The sequence below is a fragment of the Elephantulus edwardii genome, unplaced genomic scaffold (assembly GCF_000299155.1).
Source record: "Elephantulus edwardii isolate Elephantulus edwardi_28Jun2011 unplaced genomic scaffold, EleEdw1.0 scaffold00094, whole genome shotgun sequence".
Taxonomy (NCBI): domain Eukaryota; kingdom Metazoa; phylum Chordata; class Mammalia; order Macroscelidea; family Macroscelididae; genus Elephantulus; species Elephantulus edwardii.
This window is the reverse complement of record NW_006399844.1, coordinates 11,350,704-11,376,412: the sequence shown is the minus strand read 5'-3', so window position 1 is coordinate 11,376,412 and position 25,709 is coordinate 11,350,704. Positions and strand designations below refer to the sequence as shown.

The 25,709-nt window shown below is 49.2% G+C and overlaps 1 protein-coding gene across 2 annotated transcripts in view; it reads left to right on the top strand.

Annotated features, from left to right (window-relative positions):
• Nucleotides 1–1,733: 1,733 nt before the first annotated feature.
• Nucleotides 1,734–25,709, top strand: part of SLC43A2 (solute carrier family 43 (amino acid system L transporter), member 2) — a 47,083-nt gene continuing 23,107 nt past the window's right edge. The window contains exons 1-5 of one of the 2 annotated variants that reach the window (XM_006891019.1): nucleotides 1,734–1,771; nucleotides 2,608–2,826; nucleotides 12,635–12,842; nucleotides 14,290–14,345; nucleotides 15,226–15,302. In XM_006891019.1, the coding sequence (XP_006891081.1) occupies nucleotides 2,667–2,826; nucleotides 12,635–12,842; nucleotides 14,290–14,345; nucleotides 15,226–15,302 (501 nt within the window). In that variant the 5' untranslated portion in view covers nucleotides 1,734–1,771; nucleotides 2,608–2,666. Of the gene's footprint in view, nucleotides 1,772–2,607; nucleotides 2,827–12,634; nucleotides 12,843–14,289; nucleotides 14,346–15,225; nucleotides 15,303–25,709 lie in introns of those variants that run through there. The other variant, XM_006891018.1, reaches the window with a different exon arrangement.

The window sequence follows — 25,709 nt, the reverse complement described above, 5'->3', positions numbered from 1 at the left end:
AATGTCCCATGCCAAGCTATCTCATTTCACCAATACCTAGTATGTCAATATTTATGCATTCCATTTCTTTCTTAACAATGTCCAATTTTCCTACATTTATGTATCACTAGTGTCTCTTTACAGCTGCTTGTCTTTCTCTGTGTTTCCATTTCTAAGATCTCAGTTTCAATTGTCATGTCTGTTAGCCCAAATGATAATCTAAGTGTGCTCTATTGTACATGGGGTTTTTGAAGGCCTGTATTTCAGAAGTGGATGGCCAATCCTTCTTCCTAGTCTGTCTCAATTTTAAAATATATATAATAGTATCTGACAGACAAGCATTCTACAGAAAAGAGTAGATGAATGGAATAGTTGGTGGTATTTAACTTCCTTAGAGTGGTGCCATCACTTGTGAAAATGGGAAGAACCATTTTAGGGCAAGAGTGAATTATTCTATACGTGTAGGAAGTGTATATATCGTCGGGCCGGCAATGTGTCAAGCTGTGGGAAATCTTGCATGTGGGTGAGACTCTCCAGGCTGGGAGCCCCCTTCTCAATCTCAGCGCAGGCCTGTGGGGCAAGGCTGCCCTTGAAGGGTGTCTAGCCGGCTCTCGGCGGCAGGGGGCGCGCTCGGACTGGGGGACGTGGAGCCGCAGGTCTGCAGGCTCTCGCGGGTCTGGGCTCTGAGTTCGTTAAGGGACCTGCCCGGGAAAGCTAGATAAAAATGGGGGTGATCGAGGGTCTTCCTAGGTCAGGCTGGTGCCTCCGGTCGGCAAAATGCTATCGAGAAGCTAATCCTTTTAGAGGCCCCGCTCCACGCCGCTATTCTGCCTTCATCGGCCGGCTGATCCGACCGAGAGGATCCGAGTCCTCCTGGGATTTATGTGGAGCTTGGAGCTCCGCACGGGCGTCACCCTGCAGAGGGGGGCCCTTAGTGGAAGGAGACGTCCGGGAATAGGCGGTGGCGAAGGACAAAGAGTGGCCAGATGACTAGTCTAATTGGGGTCCCCGAGGGGGGAGGGGAGAGCGGAAGGGGGAGGTCACTGTAGGAGACATCGTTCTTAGGATGGTGCAGACACTCTCCAAACTCCGTCTGGGGAGCCGCGAGGCAGGGACCAGGTAGATGGCACCTAGGACAGAGAAGTCGGTGACTCGACCACGCCTGGACCGAGGTCGGGGATCCTGGCAGGGGCAGGCGGCGCCTGGACTTGGGATGCGGGGGCCGGGGAGCAAGGGAGCCGGGACTGCCGCGGTGCATGGAGGGAGGATCTCCCTGACTTGGGCACCCACGAGCCAGAACCCCAGCTTGGAGGGTAAGTTGTGATCATGCAGCCCGCTGCGGGAGAGCGGAACGCGGGAGCTGAGCTGGAGCGCTTGGAGGATCGTGGTGCAGGCAGGGAAACCTGGGGAGCGCTGCGTCGCGGACACAAGGATCCAGCTCTGGGGCCTAGCCCCAGGGTGGGGCTCCGGAGAGAGGATGAAGCAACACCTCAGGGGGTTCCCGCCCGGCTCGGACTCCAGTCTAAGGCGGCAGTGCCGAGCCACAGCCCGTAGCTAACTACCCTCTGGGCCCCCCCCAGGTTTCTTGTTTGTCTCCTAGTCCGGCCGGAACCGGCTTCTGCTCGCCGCCGAGCGGGCGGGTAACTGCTGATTGGCCAATGTCTGTTTCCAGCTCCTCCTCAGCCAATCAGCATGACGCTGTGTTTTCATCTTAGGGTCAGAATAAAAGGGCTGGAATAAAAGGGAGCAGAAAAAGCGCCGGGCGGGCCCGATACACACGAGCAAGAGTCTGGTAAGTTGGACCCCGGGATTTGGGCTCCTAGTGAGGGCGCGGGGGCATTACTAGCACGAGACAGACGTAGAGAGATGTATAAATATGAGAGGAGTAAGATGAGATGGATGAGGAACCACCAGTGGAGAGATGACGAACAGACAAGGGAACTAGGGAATGGAAGGGCAGGGATCGGCTTCCATGGAAACTGGTTGAATGCTGACTTAAAGGATCGGGATAGAGGGTCGTGCCGGTAGCTCGCGCCGGCGGTTTGAACCGGCTTCGCCTTTCCCATGCGGGGTTCGCGTGGCCGTAGCGCCTAGCGACCTAGACAGAGGCCAATGGGGCGTCAGTTCCTGTGCCGTTAGGCCAATGAGCAGGCCGTGGGCGGGCCTTTTTGGAGCTCCGTGCGATGATCTTATGGTTGAAAGAACCATCTCTGGGGAAGGGTCTCTAGTCCGGGCGGGAGGAAATTTCTCAGTGCCCCAGGGAGTGGCAGTTCTCAGGTATACCCACCCTGATCTCGAGCTCCTTTCGTGGCGGCCCCCAAGCTGTGTCATCCCTGCAGGGGGCCAGGGCTAGTTCCAAGTCCCTGAGCATGCGTTAATCTCTTCCTGCTTCCATGCCTCAGTTTACCTGTGCGCCCTGCAGGTCTGGGCGGCTCTAACATAGCCGACGGCAGGGGTGAGAGCCAGTCTGGGGTGGCCGAGGTCAGGGCAGGGTAAGGGCTTACTTCCTTCTCCGCGCGCACCTGCAGTCCTGGCTGCGCTGGGGTGACAGCCCCGCGCCCTCCGGCGGAGGCTGGGCGGACGCACAGCGGGGCCGGGCTGGGCGCTGACGCTGAGTTCTGTGCGCAGGTGGCTGCGGAGCCGGAGACGGAGCAGGGCCACCGCGCTGTGCTGCGCCGCGCCGCGCCATGGCGCCCACACTTGCCACTGCCCATCGGCGCCGCTGGTGGATGGCCTGCACCGCCGTGCTGGAAAACCTCCTCTTCTCGGCAGTCCTCCTGGGCTGGGGCTCGCTGCTTATCATGCTCAAGTCGGAGGGCTTTTACTCCTACCTGTGTACTGAGCCAGGTGAGAGATGGCCCCTAGGGGCTCGGGGTTGGGGGATGGAGGGTGGAGGAGTGGTTCCTGGAGTAGGGGGTTTGGGGAGGGATCCGGATGGCTGCGAAGATCTCCCCAGCAGTGCCACCTCCCAACGTTATGCCTCCCAGGTGGCAAAAATGCACATTTGATACTCACCCAGCACTGCTCAGTACATGTTTTCCACCCCATTTTGTGGATGAAGAAACTGAGGCTCAGAGAAATAGGACACGAAGCTGGGGAGGGGGCGTCTGTGAAAGACCCAGAAGCCCAAAGTCAAGTCCAAGGTTCTTTTCACTAGGCAAGAACATAGCTAGATTCCCCCACACCTTACTCAAATACCTTACTAGAAGCAGGCCCACGGTAAACATGCTGCTGGCCTGATTCTAGAAGTCTGTAGGTTTTAAGAAAGAGGAACTCCGAATTCAGTGGCTGGCTGCAGCAGGAGAAAGGAAGTGGTTTTCCCTCCACCCCAACAGGGTGCATCTAGACTCTAGATGTTTTTCAATCAGGCCCTTATGGAGTCTCTTCAGGGGCGGATACAGTTTCTTGTATATTTTTTTTGCTGCTTTTTGATTCTCCAAAGGACATTTCCTCCCAAAGGCAGTGAGAACACCTCAGCAGTTTCCCACCCCACCCCTCTCTCCTATGGGGGTGAAGGAAGGAAGAAGATGGGCGTTTGTGAAAATGTTTGTTATAGGTCTGTCCCTTCCCTTTGCCACACCATTGATGTTGCTAAAGGCAGGCCTGTAGAGATATCTATATATCTGTCTATATGGGCTATGCCCTCACACCTTTGCTCCTGCCCCTCACCACTTTGAAGGGTTCTGAGTGTTCCAGGTCTGTATTCAGCACACCAGTAGAGCTCAAGCAGCTCCTAACCTTTACCCCTCTTTTTAGACAGCCTTCCCCCACCCCATTTCCTATGCTGAGTTCACTGTTTGGTGTTTTCATCTTGGAGCTCTGGCGACATAGTCTTAACGACTTGTGCTCCTAACCTAAAGCAGCTCATCTGGTAGATTGAGTCCACCAGTAGCTTCATGAGAGAAAGATCAGCAATCTCCTTCCATGCAATTTACAGCCTTGGAAACCTGCTGGAAGGTCAGTGAGCGATTTATGAATTACATATGGGTGGGGACACCATCACTTTTCTAGGTTTTGGCTCACTACAGGTTGTGTTCGAACTGACTTGCTGACTATCCATTGGATTTCTGAGGTTGAAAATGGCAAAGGAGATTGCCCATCTTTCTCCCTTGGAGCCCCTGGTGGATTTGAACCACCAGAGAGGTACAGCCCTTGAGTTAGAAGCACAACTCCCTATGGACTTTGCCACCAGAGCTCCTTAAAGTAACTTGGATAGGAAATCTTTCCCTCTGTCTTCTCCTCATCCACAACAGTCGCTTCTGTGTATCAGGTGAACTCATGTTCACTCTCTCCCCAAAGCCTTTGTCTTATCCTCTCTGCTGGACTTGATCCCTGAGTCACCACCAACGTACTTTTTTTTACTTCTGGAGTTCTTACTTTAGGGGAAGAGCCAGCTTTTGGACCAGCTCATGCTGCCTGTTAGCCTGTGTAAAGTCCTCCTCCCTTGTTCCTTTCTCTCATCTGCTCAAGGAGATTCCCGAGTGTCTCGTTTCTAGGGAAACAGGCTGAGAGGTTAAGGGCAGGAGAAAGGGAGAGGATAAGGAGCATGCCATGCCGGGGAGAGGGCAGAAAGTATGAAGGTATATAATTTATAACCTTTAGCCTTTAGCCACTCAAAGGTATTTCCTAATAGCCTAAGGGTTCTTGGCAGGCCTTTTTCCACATCAGCAAGAAATCCTGAGAGATGAGAGAGTCAGACCTTGTTCCCTGAAGAAGCCTTCTGCTTTGCCTGAAGGATGTTAGATTAATGACTTCTGAAAGAAACTGGTTGGAGTGCTTAGCTTAGCCCTTGCTCTCTCTCCTTATCTCCTCCTTTCTAAAGACCCTTCCAGCTTTCTTTCCTGACAGACTTTCAGGCTGAACCCATTTTTAAAAAACAACAAAAAAAACCACTCCAAACCTGTTGCTATCAGTTATTGTCTAGTCATGGAAACTGCAGGTGTGTCAGGATAGAATTGCCCTAGTGTTCTCCAGGTTGGTACCTCTGAGAAGGACATGGCCAGGTGTTTGTTGTGCGAGAAAGAAATCTGAACCACCAGACCTTTCAGTTAGTACACATACCCAGGGATACCTTCACCCTGAACAGAGGCTAGGTTTGTTGGGTATTGAAAAAAAAAACAACAAAACACACAACCCACAACAGAAAAACCAAACAAACGAACAAACAAGAAACATTAGCATCCCCAAATGAAGCTTTAATAATTTATCCAGAGCAGAGAGCTATTATATATTTGTAAAAGTTTATTTCTATTTTATATTGATTTGGATACAAAATTCATATATATGGTGTTTTATTCGTATAGAGCTACTATATTTTGTTGTTGTTTTTTTTTTACCCAGGAGATTCTGGGGTCTCCTCCTGAGTTGTCCATTGGTTTATTTGATAAGATTAGCAGCCTGTGCTTGGTCACTCGTTCCAGCCTTGGTATCTGCCTTTGTGTAAGTGGGAGGAATCCAAGCCCCATATGGAGTGAGTGCTGACTCGGAATGGGTGCTGACTCGGTGCTGAGTTGGTGTTTAAGCCTTGAGGGGGTTGATGGAGCTGTCCTGTAAACTTAAAGTGAAAGGTCAGGGTTGTGAGTTGAACATCAACTTCTTATCACGTGCCTTTGCTCCCTGCCTTTGCTCCCTTCTTTGATTTTAGTTTTCCAGATTATCTGTCAACGTGCTGACCCAGAGGCCTGGTGGAAAGGCCTGCTGATTCCACATACTTTATCTGTCCATCCTGCTCCTTGCTTCTTGGAGTCCATGTACTCTGTTGTCTTTTGCCGCAGAAATCCTGGTATCTTTGCCTGACAGGGAGTGCTAGGCAGACGTGGGGTCAAGGTTTCTGCTTAGGCCTCACATTTTCAAACTGAGTGGATGACTGGCTTGCCCAGAAGCAGTTAAGCCCATTTATTGAATGTATTGAATTTAACATGGGAAAGGCAGACCAGACAGCAGCTGATTGAGATGCAAATTTGTCAGCTTTTCATTGCTTCAAGGGCTGATGCTGTGATTTGTTTTCTGAAGAAAATTTGCCTGAACCTGTTGAAAGGTTCATCTTTCTCAGGACACCGCCAGAATCTGGTCCCAGATCCATTGTTGGGTTCTGGCAGGGTGAGGTGGAGGGAGAGAGTTTTGTTGCCACACAGTGTGTTTGCCCTGTTCACAGAGTCAGGAGAGTGGGGAGCTGGGCATTTGATGAACTTTGCATGTTGTCCACTCAGTATCAGCTATGAGACTCTCCCCATCTCCCCCTGGGAGACTGAGCAGGAGTGGGTTCCCAGCCTGGGAAGAGTCGGCCTTTCCCAGGCCTGCATCCTTTTGGCCCCAGGGATCAGACCTCTTCATCTTCTCTGTCATCAAGTGGCCTCTTGGAAAAGATCAGCTCAGGAGCTTGGTGATACCTGTGGATGTTTCTTTACTCTTTTCTTTTAATCTGTTGTTGGTTGTTAGTTGCTGCTGATAATGACTTTAACTCGTGATAATCTTGTGCACAAGATAAAACTTTGCCCTGTCCTGACCCTCCTCAGGATCAGGACTGGTGGTGAACTTGAGGCCACGATTGTGGCCACTCTATTTTGAGTGCCTTTCAACCTACAGACTCCTCTTCTAGCGCTGCGTGAGACAATATCTTGCTTTCATTTGCTGCTTTTAAGAAATAGAGCTCTAATGGCACAGTAGGAAGGCAGTTGTGTTTCTAACCTAAACTCTCTGAAGGTTCAAATCCACAAGCAACTCGGAGACTCACATGCGATTTGCAGCCTTGGAAACCAATAGAGAGTTAGCTATGGGTTGGGTCCTACTGGACAGCAGGGCAAGTTGAGTTTGAGTAGTTTTAGGAAGTACAGCCAGCACCTGGCCATTCTTCTTTGTCTTATTCTGGAATCCTGTCCTCCACGGTTGACCTTGCTAGTATTTGAAATACCAGGGGTTTGCAGAAATGGAAATAAAATCCAATCCTCACATTTATATGGGAGGGAAAGGAGCTCTGAATAGCCAAAGCACACTTGAAGAATAAAGAAGGAAGACTCCTGAGGGAGGGGGAAGGAAGAAGGGAAAGAAAATATGCAACAATGAATAAAAATTAAAACAAGGAGGACTCACACTTCCTGAAATACTGGCTGTATAGCTTTTAATGGTGACACACTCAGGCCACCAAAGTATGACAGATAGTCAGATGTGCTGCACTGGGGATGCTGAGCACACCTGGCCCTCAGGGACCTGCCAGCCCCACAGACCTGGGTCACTCCAGGTAGTGGTCGGGGCTCCACAAGAGTCTAGTGTCCAGAACCGCCACAATAGGGGCATCTGGTTGGGATTGCGTAGGGAGGGCCTCTCTGATGTTCAGGGGAGTGAGAAGGGATGGATCGAGGGAAGAGGGATGAGAAGGCCAGGAGGGGTGACTCCAGTGGCTGCAGACACTGGAGAGGTGGAAAGGGCCCGGGGCCGGCAGGGCCTGGAAAGCCATGTGGGGAGATTGGTTATTATCCTCAGACCAGGAGGAATCCTTAGAGACAGGGGAGAGCCACATTCAGATATAGCTTGAGAGACGTGGGAGTTGCTGAGTGATTGGCTCATGCCAGAGACCCTGGGTGGTGCAGAGGTTAAAGTGTGCAACTGCTCATCAGAAAGTTGGCTGATGAACCCACTCAGAGGTGCCTCAGAAGACAGAGCTGACCTGTCTCTGAAAGGCCCTGGTCTTGAAAAGCCTGGTAACAGTACTATCCTGCTTGGAATTGGGTTTGGTTTTTTGTTTATTTGCCCACACACTAACTAGACTTAGGGTGGGGATTATAAAGGCCAGAGGTCTAGCTTCAGGCAGACCCAGTGGGTGCTGTAGTCACTGTGCCTCAGGGCTGGGAGGGTCATACATGAACCAAAGCCAAAGGTATCTTGGGGTCCCTGGGAGGGGAAGGGGCTATTGGTAAGTAATGGGGCAGAGCTGGGCCTGTCCCTCATCAGTGTGGCCCAGGCTACAGGTGTGGACATGAGCCATTGACCACTGCTCTATGCAGGAGGGCCTCCCTTTTATAGCCCCTCCCACACCCACAGGCTAGTGGTTTACAGCTTCTGAAAGTCCATCCTATCACTTTTGTTGTTGTGAATATGTCAATTGACACTTTCACTCCACTTTATTTATAAAGAAAAAGAATTTTGAAACTGGGTGAGGTCCCCAGCCTGTCACAGAGGGGAACTGGTCTGAGGCTCTGCTTCCAGCCATATGCCGCCTTCTTTACATGTCATGACCTTCTTTCCCTCCCCCATGTCAATAGGCCCCATCTGCCTTCTGGTGTTCCCTGCAGCTCTGTATAGCTGGGGTTGGCTTCCAGAGACTGGGGGGGGGGAAGGGGGGGCCTGGGGCAAGCTCATTCTCCTTGACCAGTACTTAAGGCCACCTGGTATTGTCCCGCACACTGCGGACTTCTGCTGTCTTCATTCTTAGCATTTTCATGCTGAAACATACCACACAGTAGCAGACTGGCCCCCAACCTAGGCCATACGGCATCAGGTCAGCTTGAAGGTTACAGACATGTGTTTGGGGACTCATGGCCTGGATCCAAGCCCCAGCTTCCTGTGTATCATCTCTGAGACCTCAGGCAAGTGTCTCACCTGCTCTGAGCCTCCTGCATCATTGTGTGGGCGGCTAGGGGAAAGGTGGGCTATAGGCGAAGCACTGAGGAGAGCAGTGAACGAAGGCAGGGACCAGTACGCATCCGGAACTCAGTCAGCATCAGTGGGCACAGGCCTGCTGTGACCATGAGGAGGCTCAGGGCCCAGGAGGACCCTCAGACTGTCTACATCCTGTCACTTGTTTGCGCCTGGGCTGAGACTGACCTTTCACCCACATCTCCCCTGCTGGACTGAGATGCTGCTTCCTGTTGCCGGATAGACTAAAGGTTGGAGAGAGGCAGGCGATCCTGGGGCTAGGACCAGCAGCAGGGCAGTGACCCTGTCTCCTGACGGGTCAGGATGTAACCACTCAGAAGGGGGGCTACTCAGGAGTTTAGAGCGGCCCCAGCCAGGTACCTTACCCAGGCTTCCTAAGGCATCATCAGACAAGTTTCCTGGAGGGTCTTCACTCCCTGTATTTCCCTGGAGCAGTGGGCGACCAGAAGGGGAACCCCCTCTTTGACCCAGGGAGACTCCCCACCCAAATGGGCTCCACCCCCGCACCCCTGCCCCCCCTTCCTCTTTGTGCTCTGTGTGTGTTTGAGTCCTCTGTGATGAGGCGAACAGAGCAGGACATTGTTCTCCTTCCCTGCCTGGGTCTGCCCCTGACAGCTGTGCCCCTGTTCTCACACTCCCGCCACACCAAACCCTCGCCCGTCTTCTCGTTTCACCTTCATGGGCAGCGCTGGCCACTCTGACTGCTCACAGTGGAGGCATCTGTTTAATAAACAGGTGCAGGTGACAACAGGTATGGTTTGGACAGGAATAGGGCTGAGCTCTAGTTGGAGCCAGTGTTTGTTGATTGTGTCTTTTCGGGCTCACAGGGGCCTAGGTGGGAGCAGAGAGGAGGAGCAGCCCAGTGGACCATGTTGGGGCATCTGTGGTTATTCACATAGGCGCTGCAAAGCTCTGGGCACGCTCGAGCTTTCCCTCCAGGAGCAAGGGACACTTACTCATACTGCTCAACCGGAAGACAAGTGTGACAACTAGGTGCTTCCTGCCTGCCTTCTCCAGCTCATCTCATGGTGGACGTCACTCCCCAGGGGGCAGAGGGCCAGGTGGCCTCCTTGACAGAGACTTTTTTTTTTTAAAAAAGAGTGAAGGCTGGTGGCCTAAAGTGTAAGGTCCCTGCTTCTGTGTGTAGTGACTCCAGAGTGAATGAAGGACAGATAACCTGCCCCCCATGACCTCTCTCCTGGTGAGCACCTCCCCCTGCCTTGTCTAGTTACACAAGCGACCAGATCTCTAAGCAATTGAAGGCATTGCCACCCGGTCCCCACCTCTACCAGTTGAAGGACATTGCCTTAGGTACAGTGCTCACTCACTCATTACTATCCAGTTGGAACCCGCTCATCTCTCTGCCTCCAGCAGGTTTCCAAGGCTGTAAATCACGTGGGAGGAGAGAGCTGTTGGTAGATTTGAATTGCTGGAGAGATGTGGCCTTTGCTTTAGTTGTTCAGCTCCCTTACAGACTAGATGACCAGTGCTCCCCCTTGGGTACATGGCCTTGGAATTTTATCTTCTCTCGCTCTCTCCCTGAGTGAAGTCACAGATTTAGGGGCTCGGCTGTGGTTGCTCTGTGGGAGAGTTGTGTGGGCGCCCCGGGGTCTCTGTATAGACAAGGCAACGTCACTCTCTCCACTCTGCCTCCCTGATGGCACCACTCCAGGCCCTGAGGATTTCGTGTCCTCCTGGACAGTGACTGCTCTGGACAGACATGGCCACAGGCAGGTCTCATAGACCAGCCCCTGAGGTGTCCCCTACGCTCATCAGCTCCTGCCCTGTCTGGCTTGGTTTTCACCAGTCCTCACGCCAACTTGGAAGTGGCCCTTGCTGTGCCAAGTCTCCATCCCCCACTCCAGGGCCAGTTCCTGTTGCTGCTGGCAGAGCTGACACCCGAAACCAGCTCCAACCTGTGAAGCGCAATCCTTTCCGGAAGCCACCTGGAGTAGAGGAGCTGCTAAGTGACAGCCCCGAACTGAAGCTGCATGAGTTTGAGGACTCTGTTTGCCATGTGGTTAGACTAGTCATCCATGCGGCAGGACCTTTTTATGTGTTTTTTTTAAAAAAACAAACCCCACAACCTAAAGGAAGTGAGGTTTCAGGTGATTACTGTGGTGGCTGTAATCTCCCTACATCTCTACCATCTACAACTTGGTTCCACATGTCCTGTACCTTTTTTTCTCTTGATCCTTTTGGCCATTATGATTAGTTCTGCTGTTTTCACTGGCTCAGTGGACAAGTGCTGTGGGCCAGGGCCTAGGTAAAGTGCTGAGGACACAAATAACGAGAATGTAGCTCTTGTCCTTAAGGACTCACCAGTCAGTAGGCGAAGTCGCTCATGTTGCTACCAAACACACAGATTTACAGAGCTGTGTTCCCGGGTGCTACACCTGGCTGTGCTGCCAGCCAGTCTCACCATTGTCCCCATCTCAAGGCTCTTGTAATAGTAATAATAATAATATAGTAATAGTAGTATTTACTGAACTTGGTCTATACCTGTAAATTTCCAGATCTTTATGTAGATTGTCTCATTTATCATCCCTGAAACTCCAAGAGGTAGATCCTATTATTATGCCCATTTTACAGATAAGAAAATTGAAGCAGAGAGAAAATGAGGCAATTCTATTAAGACTACACAAGTAGGAAGTGGAGGAAGCAACTTTGGAACTAGAGGCTGGGACCCAGCTCCACACCCAAGTCCACAGGCCCCCAGCAGGGCTTGGTGCGCAGTGGTTGTCTAGGGGATGATTCATGCCGAGTGCACCCTTTCCTGTGACCTTGGGGCAGCCCTTGGAGGCCTAGGCTTTGCACACCTCAGCTTTATGGTCCCTGGCACGAGAGGGCCACAGTCGGGAGGTGCAGTTATCTGAAGAGAAGTATTTCCCTGCCTATCCCAGGGTGACCTCACATCTAATCAGAGGCAGCTCCTGTGCTGCAGGATTAGTCAGCATCTCTTAACTAGCAGCCCAGCCACGAGAGTGTTCCTCAGCTGAGCTGCCAGCTGCGCTCTGCCCTCCCGCTCGCAGCAGTTTTTCCTCCTCTTTTTCTGTTGTCATGGCACTGGGTGGACTTTGGAGGGGGCCAGGATTGCAACATCACCCAGGGAGGCCCGGCACCTGATGGGTCCTGGGTGTGACTACAGGGAGCAGCTCTGCAAGGATCCCTGTGAGAAAAACAAGCAGGCTGCACACTGAGCTACTAAAAACAGAAGCAAAAGCAGTATCTAGATGGCTTCTAAGGCATGTGGGTGGGGAGGCAGTCAATGAAGTGAAGTTACTGGATACTGTGTGTTGGAGAACTGGATTTGACTGGGTAAGAGGGAAGAGGGCCCTCAACTCTTCCACAGTCAGGAAGACACAGGGCACAGTAGCGAAACCAGTACTTTGTCCTTCCTGAGTGGATAAGGTTCTCCATCCATCCTGTTTGTGTGGACACAGCCAAGGATGAGCATCTAGCTGACCTGGACTGCAGAGCCAAGGCTAGACTCTGAGGGCTACTATTCTAGGGTGTGGGTTACTTTTGCAGTGTAACACCCACCCTGGGACTCAAGAATAGCTACACAAAGCCCCTGAAATTGTGGGACAGATTTTGGTGTGATTCTTGGAAAGCAGAGTACAGCTTGCTTTCTCTCTCTTTTTTTTCTTTCTCTTTTTTAAAAAAACCTTGTTTTGTTGTTGTAAAAAGATAGGTAATTCAATATTTTCCCAATAAAACACCAGGTATACAATTTAGTGACGTCAGTGGCATTAATAATTTTAGTACAGTTCCTTCCCCCAGTAAAGGGTCTGTGACCCCATGGAAGTTAAGAAGCTCTGCTTTATCGCTATGGTGGTGGTGGCAGGGGAGAGGCTTGGACACTCATGCCTGTCGTGGATCAGTCTGAGTTCTCAGGGTGCACGCCTGATCCTGACCTTCCTGGTGGGGTGACTCTGAATCTGACCTGTGAGGACCTCTGCCATGATGCCAGAGTCATGTTTGTCTTCCTCTTCACACACAGAGAATGTCACCAACAGCACTGTGGGGGGCACAGCAGAGCCAGATCATGAGGAGGTGACGTGGATGAACGGCTGGCTCAGCTGCAAGGCCCAGGACGAGATGCTGAACCTGGCATTCACTGTGGGCTCCTTCCTGCTCAGTGCCATCACCCTGCCCCTGGGCATCGTCATGGACAAGTACGGCCCGAGGAAGCTCCGGCTGCTGGGCAGGTGAGTGTGTGCCCGTTCCTGGGTGCAGGGTGGGGCACATGGGCCCTCTGGGATGAGTTTTCCATTGTAAGAATCCAGGCACCAGCTATCAGTACACTATGGTGCTCCCAAATACCCACCCAGTGTGGGGTTCCCATCCCACCTGTTCATGAATCAGTGGGTTCTAGGATCCCTATCAGGTCCTGATAACGGTTATAGAAAAAGGCAGACACCTTGAGCCCTACGTGTGAGGATCTGGAGCTGTTTGTCATTAAGAACACAGGTTTCCAAAGCCCTTGTCTTTTTTAACTATTAGAAAATATGTAGCCCAATGTTTGCCAGTTCAATGTTTTTTCACATGCACAAGCCACTTGACAATTCTACCAGTCATGTTGTGCAACTACCACCAATATCTGTTCCTACTTTGACTTTACATCTCCATCACAGAAAAGAAAATATTTCAAACACGTACTTTCCATGTAAATGTTGTTGTTGTGTGCCGTCAAGTCAGAACCGACTCATAACTGACCATGTAGTGGGTTTTCAGAGGTAGTAAATCGCATGGGAGATTGCCCATCCTTCTCCTGTGGAGCTGCTGGTGGATTCGAACCATGTGCCTTTAGGATTGCAATGCAGCTTCTTACCACTGTTGTTGTTAAGTGCCGTCGAGTCAGAGATGACTCATAGCAACCCTGTGAATGAAAGACCTGAACCACTAGGTATGTTAAATTATGAATTGTGCATACTCATAAGTCTTAATATTTTATAATACATAAGCAAATATTTAAGCAAGAGTGGATGAAATTTTTGAAGTGACAAAGTAGAAGCCTTAATATTTGCCCTGCCCACCCAGTGGAGCATCTTGTGCATCTTATCAAGTATCTGCCCCAGGTCTACACAGCTGTGGTCCACCAGGCCCAGGGTCCCTTTACCGAGCAGCAAGTCCCCTCGAGGCCAGCTCAGTTGCCATTAGCATTGATCATCCTCCAAATCTGCAGTGAGCGAGACCCCTGTCTGTGAAGAGAAAGGGTGGGATAGGTTTTAATCTTTGGAGCTGAAGACGGCAGAGCCCAGTGGAGGGGCTTGTAGGGCAGCTGGTCGTCTGTACCCAATGGGGCTCTGTCATCCCTGGCTGAGTTGACAGAGGGGCCTGGGGAATGAGGGGTACCCTCTCTAAAAGGAGTGGTGCCCCTCTGAGAGTGGGAGGGACAGCACAGTGTGATGTTTATGAGATCAAGCTTTAGAGTTTGAATTCCAACTTAGCCACTTCCTGTGTAGGAGATGTTGGAGAAATTAATCCTTCCAAGTTAGAGTTTTCTCATCAGTAAAATGGGGCCAATTCGACTACATAGAATTGTATTTCTGTTAAATGAGATAAATGTATGTGAATGTTCTTTAACTCTCTGATGTACATGGAATGCTCCAAAGGGACAACAACTAGTGACACATGACCTCTGCTTGCTTTCAGTGCCTGCTTTGCCGTCTCCTGCTTGTTGATTGCATATGGAGCAAGTAACCCAAACTGTGAGTACTCTCTCCACCCAGTTGGGGCCTGGGAGGGTTGCCCAGCGATGTTCCCTGGCTCACTTGGTCTTGGAAGTGGAAGCCATGCCTGGGCTGGTACTCACTGTTCAAGTCAGAAGAGATCCTGTTAGACTTCTGCCCAGTTATAATCTTAAATGGGTAGTTGAGTAAGAGAGCAGCTGGTTCCCAACAGATGGCCAAGTAAAGCTCCTGGGGTGTATGAAGCTCCCCTCTATCTACCAAGCCAAGCTTGCCTGTGATGGCCTCATTGATGCCACCTTAAGGGGTGAGCTCTCAGAGGTGGACTGGCTGCAGGGGTGTCCTCAGTGTGTCCAGGAAGCATTAACCACATCCTCTTGCAGCAGCACAACCAAGGATTTAAAGAAGCCATCTGATTTCTTCCGTAGGCCCCAAACCTGCTGAGGGGAAGCTGTTGATTTAAAAAAAAAAAACTAACCAAAATAGGATTTGAGTTTCACCAGAGTCCTGGCTGCACTCCTCTGCTGAATTTCAGATACCTGGTATTTTTGGTTTGAACCAGGCAGCTTCTTTAAATTTCTTGCTTGCTGCTGGGGTTGGTAGACAAGGATGATGAGAATGCACCTTTACAAGAGCCCAAGCTCTGTGAAATAGGCAGGAGGAGGGTGAGGAAGAGTCTGTTCCTCCTCGGTCGTCAGGTGCTGATTCCAATAACCTGATATTCAGAGAATATATTATTGCTATACTTCTATTATTCAGATAGGATGAGTATCTGAAATTCAGTCAGCTTTCAGTGGGTGCCTGTTCCATTTGGGACATGGACAGAGATGAGCTTCAGGGAGCCCCAGGCTCGCTCAGAGGTAGTGGGGTGGCCCGTCATGAGCCTTCTGTCTCCCCACAGCTCTCTCTGTGCTCATCTTCATCTCCCTGGCTCTGAATGGATTTGGTGGGATGTGCATGACCTTCACCTCATTAACAGTAAGTGTTGATTTTTCTTCAGAAATTCATAGCTCGGTAGTCTGCCTGTGAAATAGAGGCTGGTTTTGTTGACTTTCATTTATCTCCTTGCCTTCCGATTCTGTATGCCTGAGCATCCCAGGAGGCTGAGGGGCTTGTAGTGATGTGGACTGGCAATAAAATCATTGTGACACCCCAGGCTGGGGGTGCACGGCTATGGGAGCAGCACATCCCTTCCCAAAGTCAGTCAGCTCCTGAAGAAACCGGTTCACTAGCTGCTGCTGGGGAAGGAGAGGCTCGGGGGTGGGGGTGAAGAGTGTGGGGAGGGGGGGAGATAGCTGCCACCAACTTTGTTTTCTCTTGTTGTCCATGACAGCCATCACCAGGGTCTCCAGGAACTCAGGCTGACAAAGCAACCTAAAAACAGGTTTGGGGAACTCCTTGGAGTCACCCCGGTACTTAACCTTTGCCTTTGTTCAGAATGAATGGGAGAAACTCAAGGGAGGGCATGTGGTGCCTCTGGTTGGTGTTGTGAATACCAGGGCACAGAGAGTACTTCTGGAAAGGGAGACAGTTTTTCAGGGTGCCGAGCACCCCCTGAATGGGAGCACCAGGACGCCTCCAAATGCTATTCATTTTGAGGTGGGAGAGGCTGAAAGGAGGTGTAGGTTTAAAACCTGAAAATTTGAGTTGCCAGCATCTCAGGGAGTGTTTTGCCTGCAGGCTGTGAGCCTAAGGCCAGGCTTGAAAATCCAATAAGGAGCAGTTCTACCTTCACCATAAATTAGAATTGCCTGGTTTGCAGCTGTGGGTTTGGTTTTGGATATTGTGATTCAGGTGAAAGTTTATAGGACCAGGCCATTTCCCGTAAGCACTTTTCATTTTTGTTCTAGACATGAATTGTAGTCCTCTCTAGTCAGTCCGCTCACTTTCCCCATTTCCTCCCTAGGTTCCCTGTTTCCATTCACCCATCTTCCCTGCCCCTTCTGGCCTTCTGAGCTTTGTTTTTGGGGAAATGCTGCCTTGTGGATGCTGTCTGGTTGATCCTAACAGGGAGCAAAGCACCTTCCTCATGCCGCCGCACTCTCTAGGCCTCTGGCTGAAGGAGATCTTGGGGAGGAGGTCCAATTCCATGTTCGAAGCCAGTATAGGGTTCTAATTCTGGGAGTTCCACAAGTTTCTGTAAAACCCGAAGGTCTGGTTTTTTTTCTTGGTAGAATTTTGAATTTTGTTGTGTCTCTTTCTTCCATTCTGCCAAGGGCCTTCTCTTGTAATCCTAATCAGTTCTAGCCCCTGGACACAATCTAGTTCTCATGTCAGGCCAGCAGAAGCTGTGGCTTCCACAGTCCCTTAGTTCTCTGGACTAATTGTTTTCTTGAATCTTTTATTTTTTTTTCACACCTTTTTGCTCCTGATGGGAAGGAGGCTTATAGTTGTGTCTGAGATGGTCACTTGCAAGATTTTAAGATTCCAATTGCTACTCATCAAAGTAGGATGTAGAACATTGTCTTTATGGACTGTGTGCTGCCAGTTGACTTAAATGTCCCCTGATTCTCTAGCCTTCGAGCCCAGTGACTCAGTCCCTCAAAGTATTCGGTTATGGCTAAGAGTATGTGTAAGTCTGCCTCTGTGTACACTAGTCTATACCTGGGTATATTTGAAACCCATACAGTTTCATGTGTAGAGACATTATCTTCCAGTGTATGCTTGTGAGTGTACTCCCATGAACCATCCCACATCTGTTCAGCTTGCATATCTACCAATGTATCCAATGGTTGTTTATGACAGGGATTGTAGGACTATGTATGTAATAGCATATACTCTTTATATGCTATTGTCTTTTACCCTTTTATACCTCCTGAAGTCTGTCTTTGCCTCGGTCATGCTGTGCTCGGCTCTCCCTGACTGTGTATTACCTTTCCTTCACCCATCTTAACACATGTCTACTTACCTAGTGATTTTTTTCTCCTCCCTCCTCCCATCCCTAGTAACCATCAGAGAGTGTTTCTTTTTGTGCTTAAACTTTTGCTTTTTATCAGAAGAGTCTCATACAAGATTTGGCCTTTCATGATTGATTTACTTCAGCCAGCATTTGTCCTCCAGGTTCATCCATGTTGTAAGATGCTTCATGAATTTGCGTTATTCTTTAGAGTTGCATGGTATTCTGGTACAGATCTGTACCATCATTTGTTTATCCCTTCATCCACTGGTGGATACTTAGGTTATTTCTGTCTTTTTGCTACTGTAACTAATGCTTTGATAACATGAGTGTGCATATATTTTTTCACGGCTCTTATTTCTCTAGTTCCCAATACTGGGATTGCTGGTTCACACCAGTGTCTTTCTGTCTGTCGTTCCTATGCTTTGCTTTCTGCTGTCAGGAAGCTACATCAGTGGAAAAGGAGAGTTCCTTGAAATACATGTTGGGTGAGGTGTGTGGGATGCTTGGGGGAGGGAGTGGATACACTGGTGTGAGTCTCACACACACACACACACACACACACACACACACACACTCTCACTCTCTCTCTTGAACGCTGCTCACCAAGGCCTCTGTTGGTTCCGAGGAGATTTGTTTTCTTCTCCTTGGGGTTTTATTTACTTTTTAATCAGGTAGATAAAATATGCATACATACACACCGACATATCTTCCTCTCTCAAATTCCTGGGTGGGGGGGGGTAAAGCAAATGTTGAAATTGTGGCAAATATGTTAGAACTATCAAAAAGTATACAAATTGTGGGAATCATGAAACAGGCGTCATGGTTCTATTTGCTCTTTGACAGCATCAAAATGGTGAACACTTTTTAATCAAGATTAAAAAAATACAAACTTGGCATCATCCCTGTCATTTTAGTCATGCTTTGCCTATGACATGGCATTTCTAAATTTCATGGGGGGAATCATGGTCCTTGAACTTGAGATGCTTATACTCTGAATAGTGAAGTCCAAGAAAAATGGATAAAGCCCACCATATCATGAATCCCCTCTAAGAAAACTTGTCAGATGAGCTTCATCATTCTTATCCAAGAAACTTTTAAATAAGAATAGTAGAACCGTACAGAGCTTTGGTGGCTGAGTGGTAAGGAGTTGCACTACCAGCCCAAAGGCCCACAGTTCAAATCTACCAGCTGCTCTGCTTGAGAAAGATGGGTAGTCTCCTCTCATGTGATGTCTTGCCTTTGAAAACCTTCTGGAGGGTCAGGTTCTGACTCAATGGTGCATAACAACAGTAGAACCATGGACTCACTGGGCAGTGCAGTCAGTTAACAGTCCACTGCTAGCTGAAAGTATGACTGTGGGAGGCAGTTTGAGTCCAGCCAAGAGGTACCTTGGAAGAAAAGTCTAATGGTCTACTTCTAAAAAACCAGCTCTTGACCTCTCTGACACATGTGGGATAGACATGAGTTGGAATCAACAACAATTGGCTAATTAAAAAGATTTAACTCATTGCCCTCAAGCCAGAACAGACTCAATTGACCCTCCAGTGGGCTTTTGAGGTTGTGGCTGTAAATCACATGGGAGGAGATGGCTTATCTTACCTTTCCCCTGGGAGCCACTGCTGGAGGGTGCTCCCCCCCCCTGTTTCCCTACGGACTAAGCTGATAAGACCATTAAAAAAACAAAGCAAAAAACCCTGAAAGCAGTTGCCACCAAGTAGATCCTGAGTCATGGCCACCCAGCGAGTGTCAGGGCAGAGCTGCGCTTCACAAAGTAGGTCACCATCCTTCTGAAATTGGACTTGGAAGCATTCCTTTTAAAAAAATTTTTTATTGTTATTCTTTAGGATTATAAAACATACTTTTGTTTTTAAAAAAACTCGACATTTTAAGATAATATGTTGTAGGCAATGAAATTGTCTAAGCCTCCCTCAATTGATTTGGAATGTATTTTCCCAGCTTCTTTATTTTAAATTTGCTAGTAGCACTTAACAGGGCCAACTTCTGACTATAGGATGCCAGCAGAGCTCCCTTCATACACCAAAGCTATTCTCTTTTTAAGCATGCTGCTACAACTTGCCTTTTTCACATAACAATGTAGCTTTGACATCTTTCCCTGCCAATAGCTGATCTGCCTAATTCTTTTCAACTCTAGAGCTCTATTTCGTCGTTAGCCAGTTCTTTATGCAATACAGATGCACCATAATTTATTTAAACAGTTTCCCACTAATGGACATTTGGGTTGGTTTCCAGTTTTTCTGATTTATTAATGATGCTGAAGTGAATGTTCCTGTATGTATGTTTCTATAAGAGAAATTCTTGGAAGTGAAATTGACACAGGATCAGCATGCTTTAAATTTTAATCTGTACTGTCAGTGGTCTTCTGAAAAGGTCATGTGCAGATACAATCTTACCAGCCTGTTTGAAAGTGCCTTTTTCTCCATACCCTCCCCAATGCCATGTCACCAGTGTTTTAACCCTTTGCTAGTTGACCTGATGAAAATAAGACAAGAAGACTTTCTGTTATTTTTCAATCATTATTGAAATAGAGTGTCTTCTTACCTCTGTGATGGTTATTTGTATTTCTTCTTTGAATTGTTTCTTTGTGCCATTTGCCCATTTCCCCCATAAGATTGTTTAATCTTCTTTTCTTTTCAGTTGTAACTGATTTGTAAGAATCAGTTTTCCACATACAAAGAATCTAGTTTTTCTTTTGAGAGAGGAAGTGGCTTTTGGCCCGGAGTTGTTTTTTTTCCCCATTTTCAGTGATTTTTTTTTTTGGGGCCCGGAGTTTTTAAGCCTCCAGGTTATTCTTTTTTTTAATTATTTGTGTGTGTGTGTGTTTACCATCAAATCGGATCTGAGTGGTACAGGAGGAGATTGCCCCTCCTTCTCTAGCAGAGCATCGTGTGGATTCGAACCACATTCCAGGTGATTCTTAAGGAGCCCTGTTGTTGTTAGGAGACATTGAGTTGCATGCGACTCATAGTGACCCAATGAACAGCAGATCTGAACCATGTCCTGTCCTGCTCCATTCTTATAACGTACTTGGACCCACTGGCATAGTCACTGTATCCATCCATCTTGGTGAGGGGTTTCCTCCCTGTCAATGACCTTTCCAAAGAATAACCTTTCCTAACAAAATGCCCAAAATATGTGAGACAGAGCTTCACTGTCCTTTTTACTCAAAGCACTCTGTACTTTCTCTAAGACATAGCTGTTTATTTATTTGAAAGCCCATGGGTTATTCAGTACTCTTCTCCAACACCACAGTTCAAAGACATCACTTCTGTCGTCATCCTTAGTCATTGTCCAGCTCTCAGATGCATAGATTGGAAAGACCATGGCTTGAGCTGCTAACCTAAAGGTCAGGTCAGCAGTTCAGATCCATCAGCCACTCCTCTAAAAAAAGATGGGCAGTCTCCTCCTCTGAAGATTTGCCACCTCAGAAACTTGATTTGCTATGAGTGGAATCAACCTGAGTTTGGTTTTTTGAGATTGTTCAGAGGGAGTCCTGGTGGAACATTGGTCTGCTAGCCTAAAGGTTAATGGTTCGAACCCACCAGCCACTTTGCAGAAGAAAGATGTGGCAGAATGCTTCTGTGATTTTACAGCCTCAGAAACCCTGGGGGACAGTTCTGCTCTGTTCTATAAGGTCAGTATGAGTTGGAACCAACCTGATGTCAGTGGATTTGGGATTGGAAGTGAATAGGCATTAGGAAGGATATGAACTCCTTTGAAAAGAATGTGTAAGAAGTGTGTGTGGCATGTGCGCTCTGTGTGATGTATGGTGTGTGTGTGCTTTGTGTGTGAATTCATGTTGTTTTGGGGGTATGTGTAGGTACATTTTTTTTATGGGAATAGAGTGCATTCTTTCCCCAGTTTCAAATAGGTCTGTGTGGAGACCAGCCCCACGGCAGCAGGAGAGCACCTCTCCTCGCTCTCCCACTGGGAGCTAACAAGATGCAGACTAGAGAGTGACCAGGTGAGGAAATCAGTTCATCACCTTCAAAAGCGTTTGGCTGCCAGGGATCTGTTTAAGGGAGGCTGGTGGCTTGTCATATAAGAGTTATTCTTCCTGAGTCTAGAGCAGAGGTCAGCAAATCAGTGTCCCCAGGCCAAATCCAGCTCACTGCCTGTTTATTGGGATGCAGCCAGAACCATTTATTTAGGTGTTATCAAGGGCTGCTTTTGCATACCACCACCAGATGACAAAGCCTAAACCAGAAATCAGTCCTCCTGCTCTGGGCTGGTTCTTACCCATGACAACCATTGACCCTCAGTAAGATTTCTGATGCTGTAAATCTTTTTCAGGAGGAGAATCATCCTTCTTCTTTGGAATAGTTGGTGGATTCAAACCATTGGCCTGCTAGTCCAACACATAACACACTGCACCACCAGAGCTCTTTATAAGGCCTGAAGTCTTTATTATATGATTTTTTTATAAAAAGAAACCAAACCAAAAATCTTACAGACCTCTGATCTAGAGGTGAGAAGCTGCTAAACTGTTCCTTCCTGTCAGCAGGCAGGGACTGCCACCCACCTGCTCAGCCCATGTCCTCCTGCCCCCCACCCCCACAAACCAACTCTTGAAACACTTTGTAAAGTCATGGCATCTCCCACCCAGCCCTGGCATCAGCTGGGCCTCCCCCTGCCCTGTGAGAACTCAAGAGGGCTCTGTGGCTTCCCTCCCTGGGACAGACCCTGAAGGGAACAGGAGGGGCCTGGCGATTGGGCGATATTCTTAGGCTGGCCAAGGCAACTGCTGAACAGAGCAGAATCGCACTCTGACACAGCCCGGGCCTTGAAAAAAGCAGAACTGTCAAGATCAGCTCCCAGAGATGCGGAATTCAAAACACAATGGCACTTTCTGTGTGTGTCTCCCACCCATGTTCTTGTTTTGGGAATGAAGGGTTTGGGTTGCCTGTATGAGCTTCCTAAATCAATCCTGTCTCCCACGACCACTTTTGGGCTGTGGAGAATCCCACTCTGATAACCTGGAACACATTGCCATGGAAACCACCCTTTGAGGACTTTCTGTGTCCCAAGGGGTTTTGTGTAGCCTGGGCTGTGATCAAAATAAAGATTGTGAGCTGCTACCCTCCCCCCTGAGTGGATGGGGCCCCTAAATTGGCAAAGTGCCCTTTCCTCACAGGACCCCTACAGAGTGCTGGAGGTTTACACTCAGGGGTGCATCTTTAGAGTGGAGGCTTAGGGACAGGGATGGAACTCAGGCTATCTGGGGGAGCCCCCATCAGCACCAATTCTCCCACCTCCTGGCGGGATCCCCAGAAGGCAGGACTCTGAGTACCCCTCCCAGCTGCAGAGCCTCAGCGTCCCCACTGGACATCTGGACAGCACACGCAGTTTTGTTTGCTCAGTGCTTTGCATTTGTACAACAACACTTTATCTCGCTTCAGTGGCTGGAGCGCAAACATGGTCTGCGGCCGTGGCAGCAGCGTCTGTGGGCCACCACGCTACCATCCGGGCCCGGTTGCTTAGGGAGGCGAGCAGATGTAGCCAGCGTTTTGAAGCTATCTTTTCCACCTCATTACTCTGACCCCTGTCAGTGTGGGCGGCACAGGGAGTTCTGAGCTGAAACCCTCTCTTGGCAAAGGGATTTCAAAGTGTTGCTGGGTTTCTTAATGAAAAATTTCTCTGGAGGAGAAATGTGCCATTGGACTCATTGAAGTCTTGACTTTGAATCTGAGTAGGGAACAATCCCGTGGGGGCTGAGTTTGAAGAGAACAGAATAAAGATCTCTGTTTAAGTACCTGAGAGGAGGGGAGAGTAGGGATCTGGGGGGAGAGCTGGAGAGCACATGGTCTGGTGAGGGGTGGGGCTCAGCATTCCTGCCTTTCCACCATCAGTGCTTGTCCTCCTGCCCAAGTGAGCAAGGCCTTCCCGGGGCCAGGGACCAGTTCTGCCTCTCCGCTTCCCTGGATTTTATCCCAAGCCTTGGGACCCAAAGCAGTCAGCTGATTAAATGAGTTGGCCTAGGAAAAGTGACCCATCAGAGGGTTCCGCCTTGTGAATTCACTCCTGTGTGTGACTTGTTCGGGGTGGCCAGAGTGTTGGGTGAGGACGTCAGTTGGGCTGTGACGTGAAGCAGAAAGGTGACCACAAGGACCTTCTCAGCGCTGTGTGCTGTGAGGCTCCTGGTTATTTGGTGTTGTTAGGAAACAGCTGGGCTCTGCTGAGTCTGCAGGTCCAGACTGGTGGCTGGCTGCCCGCCCACACAGGTAGCTAGAACCCTTGGTGTGTACACTGGGGCTGAGGACAGGGATCAGCTGAGGAAGGGGCTCCAGGATCAGAATGTCAGCTCCCACTGACTGTTTTGCTTCTATTAATCCCCTTTCGAGAGTTAGGGTGCACCTCAGGACTGGTAGACTTGAGGGGCAGCAGTGCTGAGCAGACTACCAGTCATCCTCTGCTTCTGCCCTGGTGCTCACGCTGTGGAGTGCCTACTGTCTGGGGGCCTAGGTCCCTGGGGACTGTCACCCAGCGCAAAGCTCCACCAGAACTCAAGGGGTGGGGCCGCAAGCAGCTGCTGTTTTCTAGTCTGGGAAGGTCACTGAGCCTGGCCTGTTTATAGTGCAGCCAAGCGGTGAGAGAATGAGTCATGAGCATCCCCGTGTGGTGGGGCCCAGGGGAGCTGAACAGGGCCTACTCTAGCTTTGACCCTCTCAGAGGCAAAAGGGGTGGCCATGGCAAGCACCCCAAGAGCTGGGGCTGGCAGAGCCTGTGCCCCTGTCTCTGAGTCAAGATGCAGGAAGCAGCCTCTGCAGAGCATGTCCCCACGGCAGGACCACTGGGCTTTCTGCTTGGCAGCAGGGCTGGCTTCTCTCCACCAGCAGGCCTTTAAGGCCTGCGCCCAAGCACTCTGCTGAGCTCTCCACTGTGTGTCCATCCTCACAAGCTCTGTGGGGGCTGCTGTGCAGGAGGAGAGAGAGTGAGAGTGAGGGGAGAGGTCCGCATCACTGGGGAGGAAACTCAGTCTGAGGAGACCCTCCAGTTGATGTGAGCCCAGTGCTGGTGCAGTCCTGGACGTGGGGAAGGGCAGGATAGGCGAGGGGGTGTGGGAGTGTGAGAGGAGCTTCCAAAGCAATGTGAGAAGTTTCCAATGTGGCGCAGACAGGATATATGCCAGGCAACATATTAGAGGCATGAGAGGCAAAGCATGTGTTGGACAGGAGCCATGGGTAATATGGCCTGGTGCCTCATTTGTCCTGGTGCCTCGTGTGTCCTGGCTTGAATTTTAAATTTGATCCTTGCTAGCTTAGAGGGGTACCTTTACCATATTAATCCTAATTGTTTGCACCCACTAAATGAGAATAATGAGAGTAGTGGGACTTGGTGTTTCAAGCAGGATACTCATGTTTGTTCAGTTCCTGGCCAGTCCTCCTGGTACACAGTCACCACCTGTCTGTAAGTGGAGATCTACGTATTGCCAAGATGCCAAACAGGGTTCAGTTGAGTTTCTAGCCTAAGATGCACTAGGAAGAAAGGTCTGGCTATCAACTTTCTAAAATCAACTAGCAAAACCCCTATGAATGCCAACAGTCTGATCCCCTTGCACATGATAGTACCATGGATTGGGGCTGACTCAGTGGCAATTAACAACAAACAAGGATAGAGTTTTTAAGATAAAATATAAACGTCGCATGGTAGAGAGTGAGTGTTGAGGACTGCTGCTATTACTATGTGTATCCACAACGATCCCTGTAAACAACAGATACAAACCCTGCACCATCCTCCCCATCTCAGACAGCCCATTGTCACAATCACATGTCAATCCCTCTTTTTGAGGGTCTTCCTCTCTTTCTTTGGCCTTCCACCTTTCTCTCTCTTTTTCAAAGGACTGGCCCTTCCTGACTACATGCCTGAAGTAGGTGAGATCAAGTCTCACCATTCTTATCCCCAAGAAGCTCCCTGGTTGCACTTCCTCCAAGATATTCAGTGCTCTTCTCCAATACCACAATTCAAAGGCATTGATTTTTCTGTCATCCTTATTCATTGTCCAACTTTCATTGTTCTTTCTTCCTGCATAAGAAGAAATTGAAAATAGCATGGCTTGAGTCAGATGTGCCATAACCTTTAAACTGCCATCCTTGCTCTCTACCACTTTGGAGATGTCCTTGACAGCAGTTTTCTAAATGCAACACATCTTTTTTTTAATTATTATTATTATTGTTATTGTTGTTGTTGTTCTTGTTATATGCCGTCGAGTGGTTTGCGACTCATAGCGACCCTATGTAGAACAGCCCTAAACCCTGCTCTATTCTGTGCCAATCTCATTGCCTCTGACACACCCATCCCGATTACCCCAGTCACTGAATCAGTCCATCTCATAGTGGGTCTTCCCATTTTGTGCCATCCTTCCACCCTCCCAAGCATGATGTCCCTCTCCAAGGACCTGTCCCTCCTTGCAACATGCCCAGAGTATGTCAGACGAAGCCCCAGAATCCTTGCCTCCAAGGAGTAGCTTG